At 41.2% G+C, this 15,707-nt stretch overlaps 1 protein-coding gene across 1 annotated transcript; it reads left to right on the forward strand.

Annotated features, from left to right (window-relative positions):
• The first annotated feature begins 2,088 nt into the window (after nt 1–2,088).
• LOC306889696 (lysozyme C-like) lies at nt 2,089–4,349 on the forward strand. Its single transcript, XM_079448912.1, has 4 exons — nt 2,089–2,283; nt 2,496–2,660; nt 3,716–3,791; nt 3,911–4,349. The coding sequence occupies exons 1-4, from the start codon at nt 2,157–2,159 to the stop codon at nt 3,975–3,977; spliced, it is 435 nt and encodes a 144-aa protein (XP_079305038.1). The 5' UTR covers nt 2,089–2,156; the 3' UTR covers nt 3,978–4,349.
• Nucleotides 4,350–15,707: the final 11,358 nt, after the last annotated feature.

A 15,707-nucleotide genomic window follows, 5' to 3' on the forward strand; every position in this document is an offset into this window, starting at 1 on the left:
GGTAATCTGGATGGGTTGAATCAGTAGCAATACTTCTCGCTCTCCTCTGTTATCGACTAGTATAAACCTCAGTCAAATGTATAAGCTCAACACCATAGATTCTTTGTGCTGTCATAACCACACTTCGAAGTTCTCTCAAGTCAGAGGCAATGCAGCTGGCATACCACACTTTCATGCAATAGGAGAATAAACTCTCTATGGTACTGTGATAGACGTTTTTCAGTAGTATTGGAGGCAGTTGTGCTCTTTTCAATTTCCTTTAGAAATTTTTTTTACCCATTGAGATACATTTGACCAAGTAAGATCACATGAAATGTAGACACCAAGAACTTAAAATGCTCTGCGCTTTTCACCTCTTCTCCCTCTGTAGAGTGCTGCGTGTTTACTTTTTCTAGATCTTCGAAGATCTTTCCCACTTTAGATGGTTTGATTTGTATCTGTTTCTTTTCCTGCAATAAAGGCCTTTCTCCGTGTTTAATTTGACTCCTCGCTTGTCTCTTACATCTGAACTTGTCATCAGCAAGAAAAGTGTAACATCTTAATCCACATATACCATCATCTGAGTTCTAGCCTCACTTTCTGTTAGTCATTTATAATTTCCTGTGTGTTGGTATTTAAGCCATGATTTTGGCCACAGTATTGAGGGTTTGTTTGAATAGTCAGATTTGTTGCCAACATTTTCTGTAAAATAGATCGCATCAGATTTTCTACCCCCATTCTAATGCTTAGTCTGAAAAGCAACTTGATATCTAGACTGCAACTGTTTATTTGTTGAGTTGCTGCCCGAAAATTTTTGATTGCACAACACATCAACGTGCCAGTGCAGTGTACATGTGAGCAATTAAAATGTACTGGCATGTATTATTCACTGTGTAAATGAATAAATGGATTCTGTGAAGCACATACAGTATACATCTACATTTAAAGGAATAGTAGAAAATGAACATTCTGTCATTATTTACTCACCCTCTTGTCATTTAAAACCTGTGTAACTTTCTTTCTTCTGCAGATAATTTGAATAAAGTTGATAACCGAACAACGGTATTACACATTGACTTAAACTGGTTTTGTGTTCTCTTATGGCATGTGGATTCATTTACATAAAAACTAGGACTGGTGCTGTCCTAAATAAGCATCCGGAGGACCAGTGGTGCAAAGTCAAAATAAAGGCCACATGTCCCCACACAAAACATAACAAACACAAAAGGCATGATAATGTCACAACCCTGTCCACGGACAAGAACTGGATCATGACAGTATCCCCACCCCAAGGGCTGACCCCTGATGGCCCAAGGGAGAAACTCAGCGGCCAAGACAAACAGGCATGAGGACAGACACCATTAACATAGAATGGAACAAACTAGGTGCAGTATAGAAATAACAAAGGGGATGGGGTTGGACAAACAATTAAACATAAATGAGAAGGGAGGAGGAAAGGGCAGGCCCAAATTGGGAAAACTTCTCGCTAAACACAGGAAAATAAACAGAAGGGAACTAACAGGGAGATAACGCGGGCAGGTGAGGGGGATGAAACACTAATGGGAAATGCATGAGCGGAGCACAAGAGGGCGGGGCTAAGAAACGCGACCGGAGGACACGTGGCACAAAAAATAAGGGTTTGTATTTGACCCAACAATGGGTTCAAACAATTAAGCATTTTAGGTTTAAACAACCCAACAGAGGCTAATTTATAAACCAACATCTGTGTTTTTCCGTTTAGTTGCACAGGGCTGGGCCTGGGCCTTACACTATACTGATGGTGAGGACAGGCTTCCAACTTCCAACAATCCAATCAATTCCAAAAAACAAATCAAAGCACCATCCTACACCTTTTCACTCATTTCACAAGCTGTTTCAGTCAGATGTATGGTAATTTGAAAGAAAACACAACCGCAACTTTCGATCTGACTTCGAAACCTTTGTTCATGATTCAAGACCTTGGACAGTCCACGTGAAGGTGTTTTCCTAACAGTCACTCACTTGCAAAATCTTTCATGTGGTTTCAGTCTAAAGAGGAAGAATAAGGATAGATTCTGCATTTTAAGGAAGTTGCCAATGGTTAAATATCACTTCTTGTAAAAAGAAAACATTTCCCTAAACCCATATTGCAGTGACAACAGGCAGAACACTCTTCTGTCAGCTAGCAAAAAAACAGCATGAAGGTCTTTGTGTTTCTTCTGGTTATTTTGGCTGCACATGCCAAGACATTTGAGAGATGTGAACTGGCGCGAGCTCTTAATGCCTATGGCATGAGTGGCTACGCAAGAGCCAGTCTGGCTGATTGTGAGTAATCCTTTTCAGTGAATATACAAATAAACATATGCAACATCTGGAATATTGTCACATGTATTGCTGTAATCATCTTAAATTTTACATTTCTTTAGACAAGGAGGTTTGTGAGACATTTTAAAATGTTTTTCAATTTTGTTGGCGAAATTGTGTTTATCATTTTATTTAGAATTGTACACATAACGTTTGTTTTTCTATACCTTAAGGGGTTTGTCTTACATACTGGGAGTCAGGCTACAGCACAGTAAACACACACCACAACACAGATGGCTCAACAGACTACGGGATTTTCCAGATCAACAGTCGCTACTGGTGTGATGATGGCCGCACCCCTGGCCAAACCAGCAATGGTTGTAATATCAACTGCTCAGGTAAGAAATCCATTGACAAAAGACAAAGATCAAATATTGTTTAGTTTTTTAATGATCTGACCGCTCATCTTCCTGCCTGTTACACTTTTAATGTTAATATAATGTTAATCATGGAGTTACGTTATTTAACACATCTTACCCCGGTTTCACAGACAGGCCTTAGCTAGTCCCAGACTAAAATGAATTTTGAGCTGTCTTAACTGAAAACAACTTGCCCTGACATTTTTTAAACGGGTCATATGACATGGATGAATGAATATTATTAATTTGTTTTTGATGTAACGCCATATTTGTAACTTCAGGCAATTGTACTGACAGGTACTCCCTCCTTTCTTGCGTATACATTTGGGCGGTCTCAATACAAATCATACCACGAACTGATGTAGATTTGTGGGGGTGTGGTTACACGAGGCGTTTCAGGCAGGTCTGAGTGAGCATTCGCTTCTAGATAGAATGCATCTTTTGTTCCCACACTTTCATTTGTGTGCAATTTTACGTGTCTAATACATGCATGGGCAACTTATAACACACCAAAGACACAGAAAAACAAATTTTCGCACCATATGACCCCTTTAAAATGTGTCAGTGCCATTGTTTTGTCTCAAGATGCACACTAGTCATGTTTTTTTTCTAAGGCATTTTATTAAAAGCTGACGCATAGTCCTGGTTAAGGCTAGACCTTGTCTATGAAACCGGGTCTTTTATGTTATTTATTATAATTTTTTTTAATAATTGAAAAAGGTAACAAAGATTTTGCTAAAAAGTAGCAATTCCGAAGCCTTTTAAGTTTGTTTCAGATCAATTCTTCAGGACACTTGGTCCCTCAGGAGATAATCTGATCAGCTCTTTTGTATTCGGCTCCATTCCGGTTATTTACTTGCATTTTCCCAGGTCTCATTTTGGCTCAGTTAGACTTTATTCTTTCTCTTCCCCTTTGTACAACAATCCTTGATTATAACCTGTATGCATCATTTGACCTCCTTCTGGTCGTGAGAGCATTACTGTAGTTACCATTGTTCCTCTGTGTTGAAATACCTCACATCTTCCTCTTTCAGAACTGTTGAGCGATGACATTTCTTTGTCTGTTAAATGTGCCAAGATGGTAGGGACACAACAAGGCATTATTGCATGGTAAGTTAGATTGAGTTTAAGCATTTGTTTTTATGTGTGGGTCTTTTAAATTCTCCATTACAATGGTGAAAGTAAATGATCTTTTTTAAACCAAATAATTCACCCTCTTTTTTGTTTAGGTACGGCTGGCTTAATCACTGCAAGAACAAAGATGTCAGTCCATATATTGCAGGATGTGGACTTTGAAAAAAACTTTAATGTCAAAGAACCAAATAAATTAATGTTATTTTTCTTGCAAGGACACACGATGAATGTGTTTCCCCAAAGATTTTATTTCTTGAGCATGAATAATGTATAATCAGTTTACTTACTATTATGTAAAAGAATAAAAAACTATTATTAAATACTGAATTAAGAAATGCCTTCGTTTCATCATCTTTTGCTGATGATTTTATTGGATAATTTGAAGTGAAACATTTTAGTAGTACATGCAAACCCCGGTTATCAATCTCACACCACCGCCTTTGCAAGATTTATACTCAACAAATTGAAATAATCTACAGTAGTTACACAGGATGTGCAATAAAAACCATGTTGAAATAAATGTGTGAAGAGTGCAAAATGATGAGAATTGCTTTGAATGTGTCCACTAATGCAGTACAATTTGTCACGAACGGAGTGGGTGAACGTGGTGGAAGAACCCAATTGCAGGCAGTGACAATGACGGGGTTAACAAGACTTTAATAATAAAACACAAAACAAACACCCACAATGGGGAAATTTTTTTTTTAAATAAGGAAAGGGAAGAGAATTAGGAAGAATTAGGAAGAATTAATCAGCGACGTGTTGACGGAAGAGATGCGTTTTTTAAAGATGGCAACCGAGTCTGCTGATCTTGTAGCAGCTGGTAGATCATTCCACCAATGTGGAACAGATCCAGAGAAGGTACGGGAGAGTGACTTTTTTCCTTTTTGGGATGGTACCACTAGTCGTTGTTCCTTTGCAGACCGCAGTGATCTGGCAGGAACATAGGTCAGCATTAGCGAGTGGAGATACGATGGTGCAGACCCAGTGGTGGTCTTGTAGGCCAGGAGCATAGCTTTGAACTTTATGCGGGCGGCAACAGGGAGCCAGTGTAACCTGATGAAGAGCGGAGTTACATGCGCTCTCTTCAGTTCATTGAAGACCAATCTTGCCGCCGCATTCTTTATCATCTGGAGAGGTTTGATTGTGCAAGCAGGAAGTCCAGCCAGAAGCGCATTGCAATAATCCAGTTTGGACAGGACAAGAGCCTGGACTAGGACTTGCGTAGAGTGCTCCGATAGGAAAGGTCTAATTTTCCTAATGTTGTAGAGGATGAATCTTCAGGACCGGGTGGTGCTGGCAACATGACTTGTGAGGTTAAGCTGATCATCGATTACCACTCCCAGGTTTCTGGCTGTGCTGGACGGTGTAATCGTTGATGAGCCTAGTTGAATAGTAACCACTTAAGCACTGGAACTAAAGATAATATTAAATGTAATATACACTTGAGACTTCTCAAGTGTGCTGTGAATAAGTGCTGTGACAATGGCTAAAACATGGATATAACTAATTGGGGGAAAGTTGTATCATAGAGTCAATATACCTTTACATGTTCCATGCAGCATACTTAGGTCTGCTGGGCATTAACTCCTAGTTTCCTGTGCAAGGCTAAAAAACAGAGAGGACCGTGCCTTTACGGTGATGGCCCAAAACAATGGAATAATTTGCCAGGCGGTCTCAAACTCTTTTGGTTTTCAAACCCATCCAACTATTTTTATTGTCTTACATTTAATACAGTATGCGAGGGGCTTTTTTTATGTACGGTAAACATGTGAATTTGCTGCAAATTTAGTTTTTTATTTTTCATTCTACCCTTAAAATTTGTATTACTTTTATTATGTCTGTACAGCACCTTGGTGAACATGTATGTTCTATAAAAGTGCTTTATAAATAATTAAATTAACATTTTATTTTTACAAAATAATAGTTCATTCAGAGGATTCAAGATTCAATACTTTATTGTCATTTCAACATGCAACAGAGTGACTGACACTGACAGAAGCATCTGCACCTTCATTTCTAGTACTTACAACAGTTATTTAAATTGTAACATCTGAATTGTGGTTCAGTCCTAAACATTGTCAGTGGTTGTCTCTCTCACTTTCTGAAGACCTTAGTGAGGACTCCAATTATGCAGTTTGTGTTCAGGTCCTTGAAACAGAGTTAGGACGCTTCAATCTGGATCATACATGTTCGATTAAAACCTAGTTATCATCGTCATCCTCATTGTCATCATTATCACCATCGTCATTGTTTAGCAGTGTCTGTATGCTTGACATGGGGAGGGTCTGACACAAGTAGGGGCTGTCTGCAGGAACAATGTCTGGTACATGTGGGTGAAATATCACAATGGCTTGATGTAGTTTTGTTTCCAGCTGTTGCAGACGTTGGATGAGAGAAGCTTTTGCATCAGGCTGCTCTGTGTCTTTGATGGCAGTGCACAGAACGGCATGCTGCTGATGGAGGTGTTCAGTTACATTTCTCATTTCCTAGTAAATCATGCTGAGATCATGCTCAGCTGCCCGAGTCTTCATATGTAAGGCATCAACCGCTCGTCTTTTCAGACTCCTAGAAACATCATCATCTTCAATCTGGAAGAATTCAAAAAATGATAGTTATCAGATGGTTTCTTAGATGATTGGCAGGTAGTTGTGGTTAAAAAGCGGTTGTTGGTTGTGGTTACTAGAGTGACTCCTGTGTGATTACTAGGGTTAGGTAACTGTACTTACATTATCATCAAAGCAGAAATAGACATGCCAAGAGGGATCACATGTTTCCTGAAAATCAATTGTTGCAGGGAAGACACTTATCTGCGGTGGCCACTGAATGCTGTTGTATTCTTTTATTGCTTGTCTCAGTCTCTTGTTGGAGCTGGCAACCTGCTTGGAAAGTCTAATGGCAATGCCCTGCCCATCTGATGCAAAGTTAGGAAATCGACAAAAGCAGAGAAATTAACTAATAAGTTTGTATTATGGTCCTTTTAAAAGTTGGATCTTAATGTATCTACTTATCCACAGCGTTTTACCTGGATATTTTCTTTTCAGATGGAGGAGGACTGCTCTCTCCCTTGATTCAGTTCTAGCCTTGCAGATCAGTTGGCCTCTTAGCTCACGGTCAACCTCTTTAAGGGTTGTTTGGAAGTCTGAATCAGATTCTTGCCATCTTCTCCCAATGCGGTGTTTTTTCTCCATGTTCAACAGAGAGTCCTCAATTCTACAATGGTCAGCAAATAATATGAAACGTTATTTACACACTTGATAAAAGAACAGTAACAGACATATTACTGCTAACTTACTCTGTTTCGACCAACGTGTATGACTCACGAGTCCCAGATCTATACATTACAAAAAGTACAGCACAAAAATTCAGTAACTATCAAGCAGAACATTGAATAAACATTGTAGGAGAAGCAATTTAGCAGCAGAAGCGTACAGAACTATGTAAGTGTATTTAAATTGTGTCTTGTTGAGTTTTAGTACTGTGTTAAACTGAGAAATCGCTTTGTATATACTTCCGCTCTGTCACGTGGTGAAACCGCGGTAAGTTTCGTTCCTTCGTTCGTTCTTGGGCTAGTTTCATTTGTTTGCTTTGTGTGCGCGTGTCATCTGAGGGCGGGGCCAAACGCCAGCTCTGTTATTTAAACGGAGATTAGTGTTCAATCTGTAGAAGCAATTTAGCAGCAGAAGCGTACAGAACTGTGTAAGTGTATTTAAATTGTGTCTTGTTGAGTTTTAGTACTGTGTTAAACTGAGAAATCGCTTTGTATATACTTCCGCTCTGTCACGTGGTGAAACCGCGGTAAGTTTCGTTCCTTCGTTCGTTCTTGGGCTAGTTTCATTTGTTTGCTTTGTGTGCGCGTGTCATCTGAGGGCGGGGCCAAACGCCAGCTCTGTTATTTAAACGGAGATTAGTGTTCAATCTGTAGAAGCAATTTAGCAGCAGAAGCGTACAGAACTGTGTAAGTGTATTTAAATTGTGTCTTGTTGAGTTTTAGTACTGTGTTAAACTGAGAAATCGCTTTGTATATACTTCCGCTCTGTCACGTGGTGAACCCGCGGGTAGTTTCGTTCCTTCATTCGTTCTTGGGCTAGTTTCATTTGTTTGCTTTGTGTGCGCGTGTCATCTGAGGGCGGGGCCTGTTGAATTTAAGTAATTAGACGCGTCTACCCACCGCGGCAGCGGTCGCGTGCAGCCGTCATCGCGTGAAGACCAAAGAGAGTAAAGACATCGACTCTACCTGCGCGCGACTCCACCGAGCCCGGGACACCGACAGGGCACTTGAGTATTGCACTTCTTTTGTATTATTATTTTGCTGTTTTGTATCAACACTTGCACTTTTTGTCTTACTTGTTTGCACTAACAATTATTCCTTTATTGTTATCTTAAATGTTTCTTCCTATTTTCTTTCTGCTTCTCTTAAATATGTGTTTTAAAATCCTTTCTGTTATCACAACACGAAAATCATCTGCCGCATGCCGAAGGCGATGCAATGCTAATAACCTTCACAATGTATCACTGCTAGCAACTGCCCCTTCCACTTTCCCAATAGGATTGTGGAACTGCCAATCTGCTGTGAACAAAGCTGATTTCATTACAGCTTTTGTTAAACATTCTGGTCTTTCCATTGTAGCACTTACAGAAACATGGATCAAACCAGAGGACTCTGCCACTCCCGCTGCCCTCTCCCATAACCACACTTTCTCCCACAGCCCTCGCATCATAGGAAGGGGTGGAGGCACCGGTCTACTCATCCCCAAAGACTGGAAATTCAATCAGCCAACACCCTTGTGTGACAACAGCTCCTTCGAGTTTCATGCTGTTACTATCACCCACCCTGTTAAAAGTCATTTTGTAGTTATATATCGTCCCCCAGGTCAGCTTGGACATTTCTTGGAGGAGCTGGATGTGCTTCTTTCATCCTTCCCTGAGGATGGTACTCCCCTGGTGGTACTAGGTGACTTCAACGTTCACATTGGAAAGCCACAGGCTGCTGACTTCGTCAACCTGACCGCATCATTTCTCCTCGAGCAGGTTTCCACATCAGCAACCCACAAGTCTGGAAACCATCTAGATCTGATCTTCACAAGGTACTGCTCCACTCATCACTCTCAGGTCACCCCGCTGCACACGTCTGATCACTTCTTCGTCACCCTTGACCTCGACCTCACTGCTCCGGATATCGCTGATGTCTTACCGATGGTCACCTTCCGGCGCAACCTGCGGTCTCTCCCTCCCTCCTGTTTTTCCTCTGCTGTCTTCTCTGCACTCCCCCCCTCTGATGAGCTCTCCGGTCAGCTGAGAGAAAATGGCGCAAGTCAAAAGACCCTGCAGACCTCTCTCTCTACCAATCTCTTCTCTTTTCTTTCTCTGTAGATGTCACCTCTGCAAAAACAGATTACTACCACTCGAGGATCAGCAACTCTCCGGACTCTCGAACGCTCTTCAAAACCTTCTCTGCTCTCCTCTGTCCGCCTGCTCCCGCACCTTCATCGGAGTTAACAGCTGCTGATTTTGCATCGTTCTTCGTAAAGAAAACTACTGCCATCAGCAGCCAGTTCTCTACGCCACCATCTGTCGAACCCGCCCACATCGCTGACACGTGTGTGCTCCCCGACCACATCGCTGACACGTGTGTGCTCCCCGACCACATCGCTGACACGTGTGTGCTCCCCGACCACATCGCTGACACGTGTGTGCTCCCCGACCACATCGCTGACACGTGTGTGCTCCCCGCTTTTTCTACTCTGTCTGAAGCTGATGTCTCAAAGGTCATTGGCTCCAACCACCCTACCACCTGCCCACTGGATCCCATCCCCACCCATCTCCTCCAGGCCATCTCTCCAACGGTTGTGCCTGCTCTGACCCACATCATCAACTCTTCGCTCACCACTGGGACATTTCCCACGGCGTTCAAAGAGGCCCGCATCACACCGCTCCTAAAGAAACCCACCCTGGACCCTACACTGCTAGAAAACTACAGGCCTGTCTCCCTTCTTCCCTTCATCGCCAAAGCCCTGGAGCGAGTTGTGTTCAATCAGCTCTCCTCCTTTCTCATGCAAAACAACCTCCTGGACAGCAATCAGTCTGGTTTCAAGACCGGTCATTCCACAGAGACTGCACTGCTCTCAGTCATCGAAGCCCTGAGACTGGCAAAAGCATCATCCATGTCATCTGTCCTCATCCTACTGGATCTGTCTGCTGCCTTTGACACTGTCAATCATCATATCCTCCTGGCTTCTCTCAGTGCTATGGGTGTCTCTGGAATGGCGTTGCAATGGTTTGAGTCCTACCTCTCGGGTAGGTCATTCAGAGTATCCTGGAGAGATGAGGTCTCCGCGTCCCAACAGCTCAACACGGGGGTGCCACAGGGCTCAGTGCTTGGACCGCTACTCTTCTCCATTTACATGACATCCCTCGGCTCGGTCATTCAGAAGCATGGCTTCTCCTATCACTGCTATGCCGACGACACACAACTCTACTTGTCATTTCAACCTGACGATCCGATGGTCGCTGCTCGCATCGCGGCATGCCTGAGTGACATCTCGCTTTGGATGAAGGATCATCACCTGCAGCTAAACCTTGCAAAAACTGAACTGCTTGTGATCCCGGCCAACCCAAAGATTCACCACAACCTTGCCATTCAACTAGGCTCATCAACGATTACACCGTCCAGCACAGCCAGAAACCTGGGAGTGGTAATCGATGATCGGCTTAACCTCACAAGTCATGTTGCCAGCAACACCCGGTCCTGTAGATTCATCCTCTACAACATTAGGAGAATTAGACCTTTCCTATCGGAGCACTCTACGCAAGTCCTAGTCCAGGCTCTTGTCCTGTCCAAACTGGATTATTGCAATGCGCTTCTGGCTGGACTTCCTGCTTGCACAATCAAACCTCTCCAGATGATCCAGAATGCGGCGGCAAGAGTGGTCTTCAATGAACCCGAAGAGAGCGTATGTAACTCCGCTCTTCATCAGGTTACACTGGCTCCCTGTTGCCGCCCGCATAAAGTTCAAAGCTATGCTCCTGGCCTACAAGACCACCACCGGATCTGCACCATCGTATCTCCACTCGCTAATGCAGATCTATGTTCCTGCCAGATGACTGCGGTCTGCAAAGGAACAACGACTAGTGGTACCATTCCAAAAAGGAAAAAAGTCACTCTCCCGTACCTTCTCTGGATCTGTTCCACATTGGTGGAATGATCTACCAGCTGCTACAAGATCAGCAGACTCGGTTGCCATCTTTAAAAAACGCCTAAAAACGCATCTCTTCCGTCAACACATCGCTGATTGATTTTTTCCTAATTCTCTTCCCTTTCCTTCTTTAAAAAAGAAAAAAAAAAAAAAAAAAACTACTAACCTCACTATTCTTAGCTTTTTATACTGTGGTAGGCTTTAATGGACTAGTTTGATGCACTTATGTATTTTGTTGCCTATGTTGTTATAATTGCTTTCAATGTTTCCTCATCTGTAAGTCGCTTTGGATAAAAGCGTCTGCTAAATGACTAAATGTAAATGTAAATGTATACATTATAAGGGAGGCCTTGGTTGTAATTGATTACTAATCACACCATATTAAATTACTGCATCATCATAGCAACTCTTATAACAACTTTATAACCATTGTTACAGTTTCCTTCAAAACCATGCAGTTACTGTAATCACAACTAGACTTCAATGTTGAAGGACATTAGCAGGTTGTTTAAAGACGGCGGTAACTACCACATATAGTCTTATGTAAACACATTGAACTCTTACTTGAACTTGTAGAACTGAACCAGCTTGATAATGTAGTCCCTTTTCCATCTGCAGACAGTGTCTGGAGAACAGATAGACATTACTACTTCCCTAATAAAATGCTTCACAGACTTTACAGGATTGTATTTCATCACGGTACACGGAAAGGTAAGTATAACATATGTATATTATTATTATTAATATTATTTATTATTAATATTCATGACATTCTAACAGTAATTCAAGCTTTTACTTCAGTTGCTTACTTATTGTTTTTTGTTTTTGTTGGGCTAGCTCCATCTCCCTTTTTTTCCATCTCTCCATGTCTCCCTCAGAAACCAACACTAGACATAACAAGAATAACAGGAAACAAGAATATTAACAATATAAACTGTCAATTCTACATACTCTGTGCAAAATGCGCTTGTAAATTGAATCTAAAATTCATTCATTTACTACTATTCTAACCTGCTTATTACGTGCATTGTTTACCTGGTGCCTCTCTGATGACAGATGAGATGTCTTCTTGAGCGAGAATCAATAATTTCTCTGCTTTGTCTAGTCTTTGGAGGAGCTGCACCTCTGTAAAGGCAGTTTAATTTACTTATGCTGACCAAATTGTGTGCAAGCTTCACTCCAGAAAATATAAAATGTATAAACAGTGAATCACCAGCACAGAATTTTGACAGGTCATATAACGGTGGACAAACCTAGGTCAGTTGATTTCCTCCGTCCATAATGCAAAAGGACATCAGTCAGGTTATAGCAAGCTTATAGTGATTAGCTTGGCCAGACTGATAGGAGGTAAGCGGTTTCCACTTGTCCTAAACTGTACTTCTCTGAAACAAGTTAAGACGAGCACTAGGTGGGAAACTGTCTAGTCAAGTCGACTTTATTTATATAGCTCTTTTTACAGTTTTCATTGTTACAAGATTGAGCTACTTCGAAGATGTACATCGATGACATAGAGGGGATAGGCTAATCTATTTTATGACAAAAATATGAATGATTTTCTACTGAAGATAATTAAAAAATAATTATACACACAATCTCCAGCATCAAATCAAACACCTACATACTCAATAGGGGCAGTCAAAATTATCCAATCACTTTTCATGTTTTCTTAGATTAGAGAAGATTATAGATAGGTGGTAAAGTTCAATTTTTTAAATATTTTGAAATACCCCATATACATTCCATGAGGTTCATATTTGGTGACAGATAAAAAATTAAATATGGCTATTGTTAGGGTCATGCAATTCTAAGCATTTTTTTTATTGGTGGAATAAGACAGGGCATTAAATAGGGGAACAAACACAGGATAATTACTAAGGGGCAGGTGAAGGTAATGAAACACTAATGGGAAGGCTAACGAGACAAAAGGGGGGGAAACACTGACGAGACACGAGAAAGCACATGACAAGTCAGAATCAAAACAAAGCCATATCTTTCTCACACTAAACCTAAGGCTATGCCATGACTCCGCTGCAAGACCAAGAATAAACATGACATGATGGCGGAATCATGACATAAGCCCCCCCTTAAAACAAAGGAGATAACAATGGGCAGGTGTGGGTAATGAGACACAGGAGGAAAGCAATACTAGGAACGAGAGGGGCGGGGCCAAATGACGAGACTGGAGAGAACACATATTATGTCCTGATTGACCATAATATGTTCCTCTCCACATAAAACACGTGGGTCTGTCATGATTCTGCCCCTAGACCAGAAAACCAAGACAAGATTAGGCAGAATCATGACATAAAACGAATAAATAAAGTAAATGAAGTGATACTAAGGCTATGTAATGCGGTCAGTCATTATATTTAAGGGTATTTTATACCTTTATACCTGAACTCGGTTCAGTCAATCAGAATCAAGGACCAGAACTGACCGTTTTATAATGTTAGTTATTATAATTATTATAATTTTCAATTTTCTTTTACAAATTTTTATGAATTCTTTATAGGAAACCATCTAAAAGGATTGGATCCCTTAACCTGTCAAGAAAATTAAATGTCAATGTAAAATGACAAACCTGTGCTGACAATGATCTTCATGTCCTTTGTGTACACAGCATGGGTAGCATGGCCTTCAGGTAAATATAGGACTAACCCCAGGGTGGATGGCTCATAGTAAACATTCTGTAAGATTAAATATATCCCAAAAAAGTTTTTAAAACACTTAGTTATTACTACATAGTTCATAAAATTTTCATTAAAAAATTCAAGAATCTAATGAATTACTACGAATTTGCTTTCGTTGTGTATGATTATTAGTTGTGTAACTATTATTCTTACATTCCACTTATCAGGAAGGTGCAGTGAATTTCTGTGAGTCCTTTTGAGACAAGCCTCACAAAACACTGCAGTGGCGCTGCACTCCATGCACCTATGATCAGCATGTTCTTGGCAGACAACACACTGGGTAGTGATTGGTGCTGAACATTCAAACGACACCTTAAGCATGTCATCCTTGACTGCATCCCAGGCATGAAGCTCTCTCTTCTTTGCCTCACTGTATAAAGTCTCAGAACATGAGCTGCAGCTCGGTGCCACATCATCAGGTTCAGCCTGTTGAGATGTTATAGACGTGGAGGGGTCTGAAGGGTGGGTCAGTTTGCAGTTGGGCTCAGGGAGACCTTGACTAAGGTAAGAAACCTTTGCAGGGCCAGTGACAGATCTCCGTAGCAACTTAATCTTAATGCTCCTGAAGCGAGAGCCCTCAACTGCTTTTCCCATAACTGAAATTAAAATATTTGGCAATTATAGGATAAGGCAAACTACAACCCATACTAGTCATCACAGCCAATAAGACATAAACACATCAGTGGACATGGGATGCAGATGAGGGATATGTATTAAGTGATCTATTAGATAGACAGACAGGCAGACAGATTTTAACCCATAGAACTTAATTTGCCATAAAAACACGTTTTGGGATTTAATATTGCCAACTAAACCACATTTTCTGTATTTGTTTATCTTATTGACTAATTTGAATGCAGTTTCATCATTTAAATTGTCTTACCTGAAAGTGCGTGAAATATGAAGCGGGATGGAAACTATCAAGCGGGAACGTGTAACGTCAGCACGTAATCCAAACGGGAATTAGCGCAACGTGACAACGTATTTCAGTATACGTTCGATCACCGATGAGCTGGATTCCTCTGGGACTGGATCTGGAGTCTTTCTTGTGTCTGAATCAAGATTAGGCATTTGGATGGGTGATAACAGCCTTCTGAGCCTACCATAGGCGCAGCAGCCCCCATCTGGCCTATATTTATCAGCTGATAACCACTGATAACGCCCCTTCAATCGAGTGATAACATTCGAAGCGGGTGAAAACACAAACTATCTTAATACAAAAACAACCACTTCCCACAAGGGGGGAAAAGTAACCAAACACAAAACACACTAGATCATTTAGCAAAAAAGCTTCATTCCTAATTCTAAAATATTCTTACTGAAGTTTTGCATCACTAAACTCCACAGATAAATTCAATTAAATTTTTTCCTAGCATTTTCTCAAAATATGCAACATGCGATCAGTGAAAATGTGATTTGCTGTGTTATTATGAAATTGTCACAGTGTGTGGACAGAACCCAAACGCAGGCAGCAGAGTTAAATAACAAAAACTTTATTGAAACAAAAGACCCTCGATGGGGAGAACATGATCTAAAACAAGACAAAAATGTAAACTAAAACTTTCCACAAGGGGAACAAAACAAACAAAGTCCTTTGAATAATAAATCAACAAAATCCACAAACTTAGAACAGGAACAAACACGATAATCCATAGACGGGAATAATCCAACAAGGTGACGTGAGGAGGTACGATAATGACAAAATGACAATGAACCGACCAGGGACAGAGGGAAAACTGGGGCTTGATAAAGGGAAAACACTAACAAGGACTGATGACACAGGGAGAGTGGCCACAGGTGACAAGGATGAAACACTAAGGGAAAGCTAACAGGAGGATTGCACGAGGCAGGTGAGGGGACTGAAACACTAAGGGAAGGATGGATCAGGGCTGGAGACAAGACTAACACTAATGGACCGCTAACCGGGGAAACAAGGGGGCGGGACTAAAGGACGCGACACTGGAGAGAGAGCATGGCTTCTTAAACCAAAACAATGCTCTTTCTCC

This window comes from Barbatula barbatula (assembly GCF_947034865.1).
Source record: "Barbatula barbatula genome assembly, chromosome: 24".
Lineage (NCBI taxonomy): Eukaryota > Metazoa > Chordata > Actinopteri > Cypriniformes > Nemacheilidae > Barbatula > Barbatula barbatula.